Source organism: Callorhinchus milii, unplaced genomic scaffold (genome assembly GCF_018977255.1).
Source record: "Callorhinchus milii isolate IMCB2004 unplaced genomic scaffold, IMCB_Cmil_1.0 Scaffold10, whole genome shotgun sequence".
Classification (NCBI taxonomy): domain Eukaryota; kingdom Metazoa; phylum Chordata; class Chondrichthyes; order Chimaeriformes; family Callorhinchidae; genus Callorhinchus; species Callorhinchus milii.
In genome coordinates, this window is record NW_024704751.1 from 907738 (window position 1) to 922143 (window position 14406).

General features: G+C 49.2%; 1 protein-coding gene across 1 annotated transcript; it reads right to left on the reverse strand.

Moving 5' to 3' along the window:
* Positions 1-452: 452 nt before the first annotated feature.
* Positions 453-9549, reverse strand: dhx33 (DEAH (Asp-Glu-Ala-His) box polypeptide 33). Its single transcript, XM_042338436.1, has 12 exons — positions 9336-9549; positions 8105-8265; positions 6751-6978; positions 6385-6555; positions 5964-6149; positions 4527-4638; positions 4015-4174; positions 3733-3821; positions 3433-3560; positions 2882-3085; positions 2620-2706; positions 453-1682 (listed from the first exon to the last, which is right to left on the reverse strand). Exons 1-12 carry the CDS (start codon positions 9508-9510, stop codon positions 1374-1376), a joined length of 2010 nt encoding a protein of 669 aa, XP_042194370.1. The 5' UTR covers positions 9511-9549; the 3' UTR covers positions 453-1373.
* Between the last annotated feature and the right edge of the window lie 4857 nt (positions 9550-14406).

The window sequence follows — 14406 nt, forward strand, 5'->3', positions numbered from 1 at the left end:
TGCCCACCATTTTACCGCGCTTGGAGGTGTCTAACCACTATGCTTCAAGTTAAGATTCAGGGTTTAAGATTACTAGAAAATAGTTTATTTTCTCAACTCTCAATTGATGGCTGTAGTAACGTTGAGCTCTTGTGAAGATATTTTTCAGTTACGTTCTTATTAATCCCAATTAAGATGTAAATAATGTAGATAGGAATCACTACTGATAAATCAATGCTGTTTCCACTACGTTAATTTAACAAATAGTGAAGTTTATGAGAGTCCATCATTGTCTAATAATGTTGCACTTGACAGAGCGCCATTAACATCAAAACATCTCAAAGTGTTTGACTGGAAAATGCTGTCAAGTGTAATTACTAGCAACAAACATCGCAACCAATCTACGCACAACCAGTCATGCAAAAAATGACCGAGAGAAAACTCCCTCGCAAAACAAATAGGTAAAGAGCTGATTTCAGGATGATCACTTTTAATAACAATTCAATCTAAAGTTGTTTTTTTTAGTCTTAACATCAGAATTAGACTCAGAAAGTGTGGCTTTCCCTGAAAAGCCCCGTCCAAAAGTTTAAAGCACAAGATTATCTATCAGCAAAGAGTCATACAAATGCATTTTAAAAAAACACATGGAAACGGTGAACACTGTATAAAAATACTCTGCTGAGGTACACAAAGTACATTCACAAATCTGGTATCCAAATACTGAGGGAAACCTGGACAGTGTGAAGTTGACACTGAGGCACTGACAGAATGAAAATCTCTAGAGGTATGAAAAAGAACCCGCTTTTCAAATCTAAATTGAATTTAAGAATTCTGTGATATCTTAAATTTTTTAGACAAAATGGTTGAAAATAAGTGAAATTTCAGGCCTCTGGCGATACGACTGAGGTTTCCTGACTGAGGGAGATGGCAGTGACGTGGACAGGCCGTCACTTATGCTGGTATATCTCCTCTCGTGCTGGTGCCTCAGGAACATATCTCCACGTCACCCACCAGCCCTCAGCCTCAAGGGAAGAAAATCAAACGCTTGAGGATGGCTACATTCAATGGCCGCTGGTGACGACCACTAGGTCCAGTCCCGGAGATTGCTTGTGGATGGCGTTTGCCTTCCTCGACACCCAGTCACCGCAGACAGAAGCCGGTAACAATAACGGGTCCTTGTAGCTGCCGGCAATTTCTTTCTCCTACCGACAATCATTTCACAGCAACAGCAACTTGTAGAGACACCAACAGGATTGGAACAATCCTTGCTTAACTATAAGTCTCAAAGCACTTCACAAGTAGATTTATAACCCTGCAGTATTGTAAGGCAAGACAAGCCCATTTAGCGGCAGGTTTGAGGCTGGGGATTTCAGCCCCGACCCCCGCCGGATGCGTTAACCCTTCCCTCCCTTCAGTTTCCTGCGGAAGTACTCGGGGGCGGCCTCGTACAGCCACTCAGGATCCACCAGGCACAAGTCCCGCATGTAACGCCTGGAGGTGTGCACCAGCTCATTGTACAGCACGCAGGCAGGCTTGCAGTGGAACAGCACTGAGGAGGGGTGGATGGCCACCAGCTGCCGGGAGTCCAGGGTGACGTAGGTCCCATCCAGCTGCAGCTCGGCCGTGGTCAGGAACATGCTGTGGGCCAGGCACCGGCGGATATTCCCCGTGTCAGAACGGGAAGACTCAAACCGCATTCCCAACTTCGGGAAAAAAAAGTGGAGTAAACAGGATTATCCTTGAAATATATAAGTATATAAGTATAATAATCCTTGCATTTGATATATCACTTTTCACGTCTTTGAGACATCTCAAAGCGCTTCACAGAATAGACTGTAAAATGAATTGACTGTATATTTGTGGGCGAAGTCAGCAGCCGATGGCGAACAGCAGTGTCCCACAAACAGTCATGGATTGAGTGACCAAATTATTATTGTATTTTTTTTAAGGATTATTATCCCCGGAAAGCAATCCACCAATCAACTAACAACCGGGTTCCTACATATTGCTAGGTAAACAGGCATGTGGAGTAAGGAAACTTGCCCAACGTCTTTCCCTACCCGGGAATAGAACCCAGTCTCTTGCCTGTGAGGCGAATGCTCTAACCACTGAGCTACACTCCATTTTCCCCATTTTATATTTCCATTTTATTATAGTGTTTGCTCCTCCAATAATGCCATCAATCCTACTCCCCTGTTCTTCCTTCAAACCCTCTCGCCCCCTTCTCCAGTATATTATCTGAAGTGTTCTGAGAAACTACCCTGTGCAAGGGACGTTACATTTAAAAATATATATATATGTAAATTGTAGTATTCTTGTCTGATTTCCTTTCAAATGCCTCAACTGACTCGGATCCAATAGCTATTGCTGACAATTCATTCCACACACAACTCGGCAGGAGAAAAATGTTTGCCTTACTTCTTTCAGAATCCGTGGGGTGGGAGCAAGGGAAAGAGAGAGGAGATAGAGATCAGAGGGAAGGAAGTGGCAGAAGGAGACATCAGAGGAAGAGATGAGAGAGAGATCAGATGGAGAGATAGAGAGATCAGAGAGAGTTTACAGAGAGAGATTGAGACATCAGAGAGACAAAGCCTGACTGGAAGTACCGGGGTTGCCGGCGGCCAGAGCTTCAGCCTTTACCTTCCCACAGATGTTGCGGAGTTGATGCCGGACCTCTGACACCATGTTCATGTTCCGGCTGTTCACAAAGTTCTCTCTGCACCATTCCTGAGGAAAGAAAGATTAAAATAACTGTTAGCAAAATGCACCAGAGCTAGAATCAACACGACAGAGAGGAGTGGGGGGAAGAGAGAGGAGTGGGGAAGAGAGGGGGGAAGAGAGGGAGGGGGGGGAAAGAGGGGGGCGGGGTCTGGGGGGAGAGAGGTGGGGGAGAGGTGTGTACCTTGTGTCCACTGACATTCTTGAAGGCACGGTATATGTTGAGGAGTGTGATGTGGTCGCCCTCACTGGAGGTGTACTTGGTGCGGGCGGCCTGCACCTCCTCACGCTTGGCCGGGGGGCTGTACAGGACACTGTCCACGGACAGTAAGGAGACGATGGTGAGGATCTCTTCGGTGCAGTGGAAGTCCTGGGACAGCAGGATGGTCTGAGAGACACAGAGCAAGTGGAGAGAGGGTTACATCACAGCAGCTCAGGGCGGCCGCTCCAACACTACCCACCCACAGGGACCAGCAGATAATATAATAACAATCCTTGCATTTGATATAGCGTCTTATCACGTCTTCGTAACGTCTCGAAGCGTTTCACAGAATATACTGTGAAGTGAATTGGCTATATATTTGTGAACCCGGGTCCTCTCGCTTGCGAGGTGAGTGCTCTAACCAATAGGCTCCACACATTAATCAGACACAAGCAACCATCTAATCAAAGATAAAATTAAAACTATAAACCCAGGGGGTGGGGTGGAGGGCAGGGGGTGAGGTCCCACATTACCTTAGAGAGCCTGGGTTCCAGGGGGAAGGCTGACATTTTCTTGCCCAGTAGCGTGAGGTGTATCTGGTTGTCCTGACGCTCCACGGCCCCCAGGAGGTGAAGCTGCTCCACAGCTGCCCTCACAGCGCCTGCAGACACCCGAGCCGGGTTAGTGAGCACCAATAGCCTGTCTTACATCATACATTCAGTTGTGTGTCTGTCACTCTCTTTGGCCTAGATAGCCTGGCTATTTCCCGGCCACGATGACTAAACTCCGCACTCGACAACCGTAGAGAACCACAGACGTTGTCGTCTCCTTACCTGGCGATGGCTTGGACATGAAGTCAAAGGTCAAGATGTTGGGAACTCGGAGGGCCAGGAGCTGCAGCACAACACTGGCCAGGTTACACCTGTAACAGGACATCAGCCATCATACACTGAAAGCACACGCGCACCGGCCCCTTGCGCGCTCACACACCAACCCCTCACGCACACCCCCACGGACACACACACACACAGCAACTGCAGCAAAAACCATGGAGCGGGGACAGAATCCAGTATGGGGAGTGTTAATGCTGGGGAGAGGGGAGCCAGTTCACTGACCTCTGGATCTCCGGCACCGTCATGTCCAACAGCTTCTCAAACTCCTCTTCGGTATAGAGCCGGTAACAGAGCCCGCGATCCTCTCGCCCTGCCCGCCCCGCACGCTGCCAGGCCTGCGCTTTAGAGATACGCTGAACAGCCAGAACCTCCAGTCCGCTCTCTACACAACAAGCACATTCATAAGATAATATTGATAAATGTCGCACATTGACACATAGGAAACAACAACAAATGACATTTACAAAGCGCTTTTCACATCAGGAGGACATCTTAAGGCACTGGACAGTAAAGGATTTACACCCGAGCTTGGGGTAGGATCAGGAGGGATGGAGAGCAGGGAGGGGGTGCGTGGTAAGAAGCTGACCAAAGGCACAGTCGAAGAGGAGGGTCTTCAAAAGGGCCTTAAAGGAGGCAAAGGCAGGGGCGAAGTGAAGAGACTTTGGGATGGAGCTCTGAAGGGTGAAATGTGTAATTTTTGTTTGAGACAGATTCTCCCAACATGCTGTTCTCACCAGGGTTGTAGCGTTTGGCTTTGACCATCCCTGAGTCCACCACGTACTTGATGCCTGGAATAGTGATGGAGGTTTCCGCAATGTTTGTGGACAGAATGACTTTGCGACAACCCTGGAGGAGAGCAGACAGCACTCGGTTACTTACCTCCGAAACCCAAACCCACAACACAAACCCACTCAATACAAACTCAGACAGCCCTCTCACCCCATGGAGCCGGCTCTCACCCGAAGCCGATTACAACGGACACAATGGAAGCCACTTATAATACAGTAATAATACTGTGCCTTATCATGTTGTTGAAACATCTCAAAGCACTTCATAGAATCATACAGCACAGAAGGAGGCCATTCGGCCCATCGTGTCTGTGCCAGCTCTTTGAAAAGAGCTTCCAAATCAATCCCACTCCCCCGCGCTCTCCCCATAGCCCTGCAAACTTGTCCTCCCCAAATAATTATTTACTTCTCCCTTAAAAGTTGTTATCGAATCGGTTTCCACCAGCCATTCAGGCAATGCATTCCAGATCCAAACAACTCGCTGTGTGAAAAAATTTCTCCTCCCCTCCCCTCGGTTTCTTTTAACTATTTTAAATCGGTGTCCTCAGGTTACCAATCCACCCACCAGTGGGAATAGTTTCTCCTTGTTCACCCTATCGAATCCCCTCATAATTTTGAAAACTTCTATGAAGTCTCCTCTTAACCTTCTCTATTCCAAGGAGAATAATCCTCGCTTCTCTACCTCTCCTGATAACTGAAGTCCCTCATTCCTGGTACCATTCTGGTCAATCTCCTTTGCACCCTCTCCAATGCCATGACAGCCTTACTAAAGTGTGGAGCACAGAACTGAATAGTCTTTCGCTGAGGCCTAACCAGTGTTTTATATAAAGGTTCATCATAACTTCCTGACTTTTGTATTCTATCCTCCTATTTAGAAAGTCTAGTATCCCGTACGCTTTTTTAATAGTTTATCTACCTGTCCTGCCACCTTCAAAGATTTACTTATACAATTATTTATATTATATACTTATATATACTTATATTATTTTACTTACATACTTATTCACTTCACAGAATATATTTCTGTAAAGTGAATTGACTGTATTCTTTTGAGGGCAAAACGCGACAGCCAATTGCGCTACAGCAGTGTCCCACAAAACGTCATGGATTGAGTGACCAAGTTATAATTTTTTTTNGGAGGGATTATGAATGACGGAAAGTGATCCGTCATTCGACTAACAATCGGGTTCCTACCTACTGTTAGGTAAACAAAGCCCAACGTTTCGCCCTGTCTGGGAATCAAATTCAGGTCTCTCGTTTGCGAGGCGAGTGCTCTTACCACTAAGCTATAGGACTCCATGTAGTAAGTGTACCGACAGCTGCAGACTCGCTGGACAGACACACAGACGCTGATGTAATGCACTGTTACCAGAACTCAGGTACCTTGTGCGCTGCCTGGAAAACGCGGAGCTGCTGTAAATGAGGAAGTGAGGCGTAGAGCGGGATGACCCACATGGCTGCCGAATCCGACGGTAGCTGCTTGCTGATCTCCCGGCACGTCCTGCTCATTGCTTCGATCTCCTCCTGGCCCGTCAGAAAGACGAGGATGTCGTGTGAGGCCGGCGCTTCCTGTCAACCACAAAGAGTAAATCAAAGTCTTACAGCACAGGAGGCCATTCGACCCATCGTACCTGTGCCAGCTCTTTGAAAGAGCTAGTCCCACAACTAGTCCCACTCCCCCACTCTTTCCCCATAGCCCTGCACATTTTTCCTTTTCAAGTCCCTATCACCATCTCCCCCTCCCCACCAGCATTTTGAGGACTGGCGGCTATAGGTATGTATCACACCTGGATCCCTTGCTCACCTGGTGGATCTGAAAGATGGAGACCAGCGCTGCGTGCAGGTAGTCGCTCTGCGAGCTCTTGGTGTAGAAGATCTGGATGGGATGCTGTCTGCCCTCCAGGTACAAAACCGGGGCTCGGTTAAAGTACTCAGAGAAGAGGTCCACGTCCATGGTGGCAGACATGATGATCACCTTTTAACAACAACAATTTGCATTTATATAGTGCCCCTCACACAGGGTAGCGTCCCAGAATGCTTGACAGTGGGGGAGCAAAGGAAGTAATCAAATATGGTGGCTGGTAACCGCGGGCAAGTGCCTATTACACCGATTATAGCCAATTGGCAGCTGAGGCTCGTGACACGCGCAGTGCCCACTCCCCCGGCTCACCTTCAGCGGCGCCTTGTTCAGTTCCCGGCGTTTGCGCTGGGCTGCCTTCACCACGCCAAACAGCACGTCAGTGTGCACGGTTCGCTCGTGGGCCTCGTCCAGCACAGCCACGCTGTAGCGCCGCAGCAGTGGGTCCCCAATGGCCTCCCGCAACAGCATCCCATCCGTCAGGAACTTAATCTTTGTCTCATTGCACGTGATGTCCTCGAACCGCACCGTGTAGCCAACCTGGGGCGCGGGCAAGGAAGTGGGCACACAGTGAGTGGGGTCTTTCGCAGCCTCACATCCTCTTTAAGATTTTTTCCCCTCCCGAACCTGCAGCTGTTCTATGTTTCACATGAAGAGCCCTTCCCGCCCCCTCGTCACCCCATTATTCACGGGGTGAATAACTGTTAAGCCTAAACAGTGAGCATCATAGAAGCAGGAGTCCATTCAGCCCCTCAAGCCCGTTCCGCCATTTTATTAGACCGTGGCTGATCTGTACCTCAACTCCATTTACCCGCCTTTATCCCATATCCCTTGATACCCTGACATAACAAGCATCTCTCCACCTCAGTCTTGAAAATGTGAACGGATCTGGCCATAATCCACTGCCTTTTGGGAGAGAGAGTTCCAGTTTTCCGTAACCCTAGGCTGTCAGCAAGGCATCCACACAGACGTGGTCCTTCCAGCACAGAGTCTGGGCAGTGATCAGGAGCAGAAACTATGGCAGATCCCCCCCACCCACCATTGTCAATTCATTCAAATATAAATTAAATGATTTATTTTAGACAATAATATTTTGTGATACAGTGTATGAGTGATTTGAGCCATGACATAGAGTAGGTGTAATATGGCTTGGAAGAACCAGGCAACTTTGGATCTAAGGTTCTCAAAGCTTTCCACTCTATTGTAGACTAATCATACAGAATTAATTCCTATCAACATCTCGATTATAGTAGCATGCGACTTCCAGGCAAACTAGAAGGCAAACCAGATGGAACTTTGCTTATTTTCATCTCCTATTTCTCCTCCCACACTCCCCACCGCCCGACTCAGGCCCCCACCTCCTTGTGCGTCACCATCAGTGGCCAAAAATTCCGTCACTCTGCCTCTATTCCTCTGCCTCTATCTGTCTTTAAATCCCCTTCTCCCTTGCTTGGCAAAGCCAGATTGGCCCAGTTAACAATAATAAATTTGTCACTTCAATCCACAACTGTTTGTGGGACAGTCGTTGCTGTGCGCAATTGGCTGCCGCGTTTCGCTCACCAATATACAGACAATTCACTTTACAGTCTATTCTGTGAAGCGCTTTGAGACGTTGAGAAGACGTGAAAAGCACTATATCAAATGCAAGGATTATTATTATTATTACCAATGAGCCCAACTTGGTTGTCTTCTCCTCGGAGACCCTGGCCGCCAGCGATATTGCCGCCACCCGACGGGGCTGAGTGACCGCGATGATACCCTGCCGTCCGACCCCAGCTTCGTACAGGTACTGAGGCACTTGCGTCGTCTTCCCCGATCCCGTCTCACCTCAAAGGCAACGCAACAGATTACCAACGTAGGAATCACTTCCTTTCCTCCTCCCAAAACCAGATGTCAACCACGAAACGCAATCAGCAAATCTCATGAAGCGCTTTGAGACGTCTCAACGATGTGTTAAGGCGCTGGATCAAATGCAGGGTTTATCTGTGAGAAGCGCCCCCATCCACACACTCACTCACACACACATACACTGTCTCACACTCTCTCACACACACTCTCTCTCTCACACTCACATACATAGTCTCACACGCAACTCTCTCACACGCACCCACACTCTCTCACACACACTCTCACACTCTTGCTCACACACACACACACTCACACACACCCACACTCTCACACACACCCACTCTCACACACACTCACACGCACCCACATTCTCACACTCAATCACTCTCACACTCACTCACACTCTCACACACTCTCTCACACTCTTGCTCACACACACACAAACATACACTATCTCACACACTCTCTCTCACTCTCTCACACACACACCACTAAAGTGTGGAGATTATCCCCACAGTATAAAAAACAATCAGATGTAATGACTCTGTATTTGGAGCAAACCGCAGCCGCCAATGTGCGCACAGTCACAGCCTCGAGGGGAATCCCGGGGTCTGAGGCCGGGGCTGTGGGTGCGAGGCCGGGGCTGTGGGTGGGCCTGAGGCCGGGGCTGTGGGTGGGCGCGAGGCCGGGGCTGTGGGTGGGCGCGAGGCCGGGGCTGTGGGTGGGCGCGAGGCCGGGGCTGTGGGTGGGCCTGAGGCCGGGGCTATGGGCGCGAGGCCGGGGCTGTGGGTGGGCCTGAGGCCGGGGCTGTGGGTGGGCGCGAGGCCGGGGCTGTGGGTGGGCGCGAGGCCGGGGCTGTGGGTGGGCGCGAGGCCGGGGCTGTGGGTGGGCGCGAGGCCGGGGCTGTGGGCGCGAGGCCGGGGCTGTGGGTGGGCGCGAGGCCGGGGCTATGGGTGGGCGCGAGGCCGGGGCTGTGGGTGAGCGCGAGGCCGGGGCTGTGGGTGGGCGCGAGGCCGGGGCTATGGGCGCGAGGCCGGGGCTGTGGGTACCGATGATGATGGCGCTGTCCAGCAGGCGGAGGTGGCTGAGCAGGCGGGGCCGGGCCTGGTGGATGGGGAGGCTCCGCCGCTGCTGCTCCAGCCGCCGCTCCCACCCGGGGCCCAGGCCGAGGCCTCGCGGCGGCCCCGGACAGGGTTTAAACCTCTTGGCGGGAGGAGGATTCATGGCGACGGCTCCCAACCCGCGGCCCGGAACCGGAAACTCGGCCGGTCACCGTGATGACCCCGCGCCCCGCCCCGGCCGGTCAGGTCACCGTGATTACCCCCCCCCCCGCCCCGGCCGGTCAGGTCACCGTGGTTACCCCGCGCCCCGGCCCGGCCGGTCAGGTCACCGTGATGACCCCGCGCCCCGCCCCGGCCGGTCAGGTCACCGTGGTTACCCCGCGCCCCGCCCCGGCTGGTCAGGTCACCGTGGTTTTACCCCCCGCCCCGGCCGGTCAGGTCACCGTGGTTACCCCCCCCGCCCCGGCCGGTCAGGTCACCATGGTTACCCGCGCCCCGCCCCGGCCAGTCAGGTCACCGTGATTACCCCCCAGCCCCACCCCGGACGGTCAGGTCACCGTGGTTACCCCCCCCCGCCCCGGCTGGTCAGGTCACCGTGGTTACCCCCCGCCCCGGCCGGTCAGGTCACCATGGTTACCCCGCGCCCCACCCCGGACGGTCAGGTCACCGTGGTTACCCCGCGCCCCGCCCCGGCCGGTCAGGTCACCGTGGTTACCCCGCGCCCCATGTGGGGCTTTTACATGTGGAACATAAAAAATAATCGTCTTCAACACAAGAACAGAATTGATCAGAAATGACAATGGCCCAGTGCCCGCGCGCCGCCCCGAACGGGTACAGGTGGACACGGTATGAAATCCGGTGAATTGCAAATGAAATTGAACGTCGTTTTCTAACAACGTTGTTGTGTATAATAACAATAATCCTCGCATTCGATAGCACGTCTCCGAGAGCGTCTCAAAGCGCTTCCTTCACAGGACGTTGTAAAGTGTAGTGACTGTGTATTTTGTGGGCGAAACGCGGCAGCCAATTGCGCACAGCGGCAATTTATTGTTATTATTTTTTTGAAGGCATTATTACCCGCGGAAAAGCGATCCGCCAATCGACTAACAACCAGGTTCCTACTTACTGCTGGTAAACAGAGGCGTGTGTGTGGAGTAAGGAAACTTGCCCAACATTTCGCCCTGACCGGGAATCGAACCCAAGTCTCTCGCTTGCGAGGCGAGTGCTCTAACCACTAAGCTACAGGATTCCAGGAATCATGAAAGTTTAAGGCAAACAGTGGTTGTTACCAACATCAGGCTGTGAACGGGAGAGAGAGAGCCAAGCTGTGATGCCTCTCCCAGCCACGTCATGCCAGCAGGGCGGGGAGAGGTGCGATGGAGATGTTTAGGGCAGGCACCAGAAAGTGTTTATCTTTAAATCCCACCAAAACACTACGTTTTAGACCGTGCCAATGATCATCTCCTCCTTCTCCTTTGCTGGTCTTCCAAGCCCGCCACCGTGCAGTGCTCCGAGACACATTCCTGTGGGACGGGCGTTTCATAATTGCAAGTTGGACGTCCCCCTGACATGAAAGGCGCTATACAAATGTAATTTGTTGTTGTTGTATTACTTTACACTTTGGGTGCTTGGGGCCAGCATGGTAGACTCATTTAGGAAGCAATTGGATATGGAACTGTAATGGCAGGAAGGTGACAGGGCTATTCTGGAAGGATGTAATCAATGTTTGTCTTCATCCCAAACTTCTCTTGTGATCTCAGGAACTGAGCAATGAACAGGACAGATTTAGTGGATCCGTATCTTTTGTCCGTGCGATCACTATCACAGCACACGTTTCCTTTCTCAACATTGTAGTCCTCATAGCGCCAGGGAGTCATCACACAAAATGAGATTGACAATTAAACCAGTTCTGCCACAAGTCATTAAAACATCCTATTTTGGGAGAGCTGAGTGACCAGGGAAGGATTGGAGGCTGAGTGCAGAGAGGAGGAAAGTAGTTCTGGTGAAAACACCTAATCCAATTATGCAAATTCCATATTTGCAAATAACAAGAACATTCCAACCATTTGTGTTGACCTTTCGTTTATAACACGTTCCATCGTGTTCTGTCTTGCACTTCCTTCACAGCTTCTCAGTGCAGCTAGTCAGTCTCCCTCTCTCTGACTAAGCTTGTTAAGCCTTTGGACTAATATTATTATCATAATAATAATCCTTGTGTTTGATATAGCGCCAATAATGTCGAAATATTTTGTGGCATCTCAACTGCTGGCTGGGGTGTTTGTAGGCAAACACACAGCAGCCAGTTTGTGCACAGAATGTATCCCCGTGCAGAAGAAACTCCTTTCTTCTCTTCCCCCTTAAAAAAAATTTGGTCACTCAATCCACAACTGTTTGTGGGACCCTGCTGTGCACAATTGGCTGCCATGTTTCACCAATAAAATACGCAGTCACTCCACTTTATAATATATCCTGTGAAGCACTTTAAGGCGTCTCAACGATGTGATACGGCGCAGGTATCAAATGCAAGGTTTATTATTATTAAGGTGTCCTGGGATCTTTAGGATCCACTTAAACAGAAGGACATAGCCTTGTTTTAATAATAAATAATAATCCTTACATTTGATATAGCGCCTTATCACGTCTTTGAGACTTCTCAAAGCGCTTCACACGATATACTGTAAAGTAAACTGACTGTACATTTTGTGGGCAAAACATGGGAGCCAATTGCGCACAGCAGTGTCCCACGAAGAGTCATGAATTGAATGACCAAATAATTATTTTTTATTTTTGAAGGATTATTACACCTGGAAAAGTGATCTGCCCATCGACTAAAAATTGGGGTTGCAACTTACTGCTGGTAAAGAGGCGTGTGTGCGGAGTAAGGGAACTTGCCCAAGATTTCGCCCTGCCCAGGAATCAAACCCAGGTCTATCGCTTGCGAGACGAGTCCTCTAACCACTCAGCTATAGGACTCCAAGAGCTAGAGGCTTGAAGGGGGATACTCACGTGGGAATAGGGCAGGGCAGTGGGGTTGAAAGGCCACCCACCTTGCTCTGAGAGCCAAAGCAGACTCAATGGGCTGAATGGCCTCCTGTGGTGTAATTCTAAGACAACGAATCTGTCCCTAGACCGAATTCCAGTCCCAGCGAGGGGCTGAGATTATCTAAGTTACTGCAAACCATATAGCAAACCTGATTTGTCCGTTGCGTTTCAAATCTAAAGAACAACAAAACAGCTTATAACAACTGTTCCCTCATCCGAAGTTCCTCAAAATAAACTCCCATAAAAATCAGTCACTCATCTGATTCAGTTTGTGAGGTGTTAGCGTCTGGCTGCTGTGTTTGCCTCCCTATCAGCCACTGCTTTTCAAAGTCCCTGGTTGCTTTGAGACATTTTGACGTAAGGCACTGCAGTGACAAAGCAAACACCTGAATTATGATGTTATAATAACATCGCTCCTTTTTTGCATTCCAGGCAGGACTCCATAGCACAGCAAGGTTACTGCAAGTTACTGCAGCACTCAGCAGCCGGCAACGCGCACAAACACCTACACACACAAACAAGCAAGCATAAACACATACACACACACACACACACACACGTACACACATACATACACATACACAGGTACACACAAACATGTACACACAAACACACACACTGAAACACGCGCGCACACACACTGAAACAGACAAACACATGCACGCACACACACCAACACACATATAATAATAAATAATATTTGATATAGTTGTGTTACGGGGGTTTGGTGGTGGGGGAGGGGGAAGGGATAAAAGAGAAAGAGTGGAAGAAGAGGGACAGAAGGGTCGGTTATTAACAGAACTCTGATGAAGTTCTGACAAAGGGTCATGAACCCAAAACGTTGACTCACTTTCCTCTCTCCATAGATGCTGCCTGACCTGCTGAGTGTTCCCAGCGATCTCTATTTTTGTTTCAGATTTCCAGCATATGCAGTATTTTGTGTTTTATATAAATGCAAGTTGTTGTTGAATTGTAGTTTTAAGTGAGACCAGTTTATCTGCCGCCTTCTAGGTTAGAATTAGATGGTTACTAATCACCCTTTTAGCATCTGGCGCAAGTCACCATTATCTGGGTGAGCATCAACCCCACATCTAGTACAGTAATAATCCTTGTATTTGATATAGCGCCTTATCACGTCTTCGAGACGTCTGAAAGTGCTTTAATGATTGGAAAGCATTGGCCAGCTGGACTGGTCTCCACAGAGAGGTTTTTACATTCCAAATCACCTCTGCAGTATCGGGGATCAAATCTAAGCCTGATCCGAGATCAGTGGTACAAGAATAAGTTGCACCAAGGTCAGAGACCACAACCAAAGTGCAAAGATTTCTTTGAAGTTGAACCTTATTACAAGAAACACACAGAAGAAACCATAGTTTACAGCACTTTCCCATTTTTTTTTCTTTCTCTAAACACAAATACATGAACAAACCGCATACAAACAGAGGTTTGTGATTGAGATGGTCGTGTGCTGAAACGGTAAATGATGCTCAGAGGCAGGAAAAGCCTCCACAATGAATGATTTCTTCGCTTTTTTAAAAAATGTATTATTTCTTTGACTTATTTTAAACCAAGCTCAGTTTTCTTTTTCTCGTTTTTCAATGTTAACAGTTTGAGCTTTTCGGACAAGCGAGAGATAGGGGGAAGAGCAAACATGGCCTTTTGGGGAAAACAATATAAGGTTTGTTTGGGAAGGTGCAGGTTCTGTGTCGAAAAATGTTTCGCATTCCACCATATTGTAATTATTACACTCCAGAACAATACAGCTCACACAACCAGGCCTCAAATTGGCCTGACAAGACTGACAAGCCATTTAGCAATAGATCAGTCAACAACGATAGTCGACAGTGGGTTTATGTCCAATCCCATATGTGGTTTTGATTTTTTTATGTATTCATTTACTAAAGACCACCGATACTCACCAGACCAAGCTCATCTACAATATAGTCCTGTGCAGCTGCTTCCCACAGACAGACTCCAACAGATACCCGTGTATTTATATAGTTTTTTTGGTGGAATG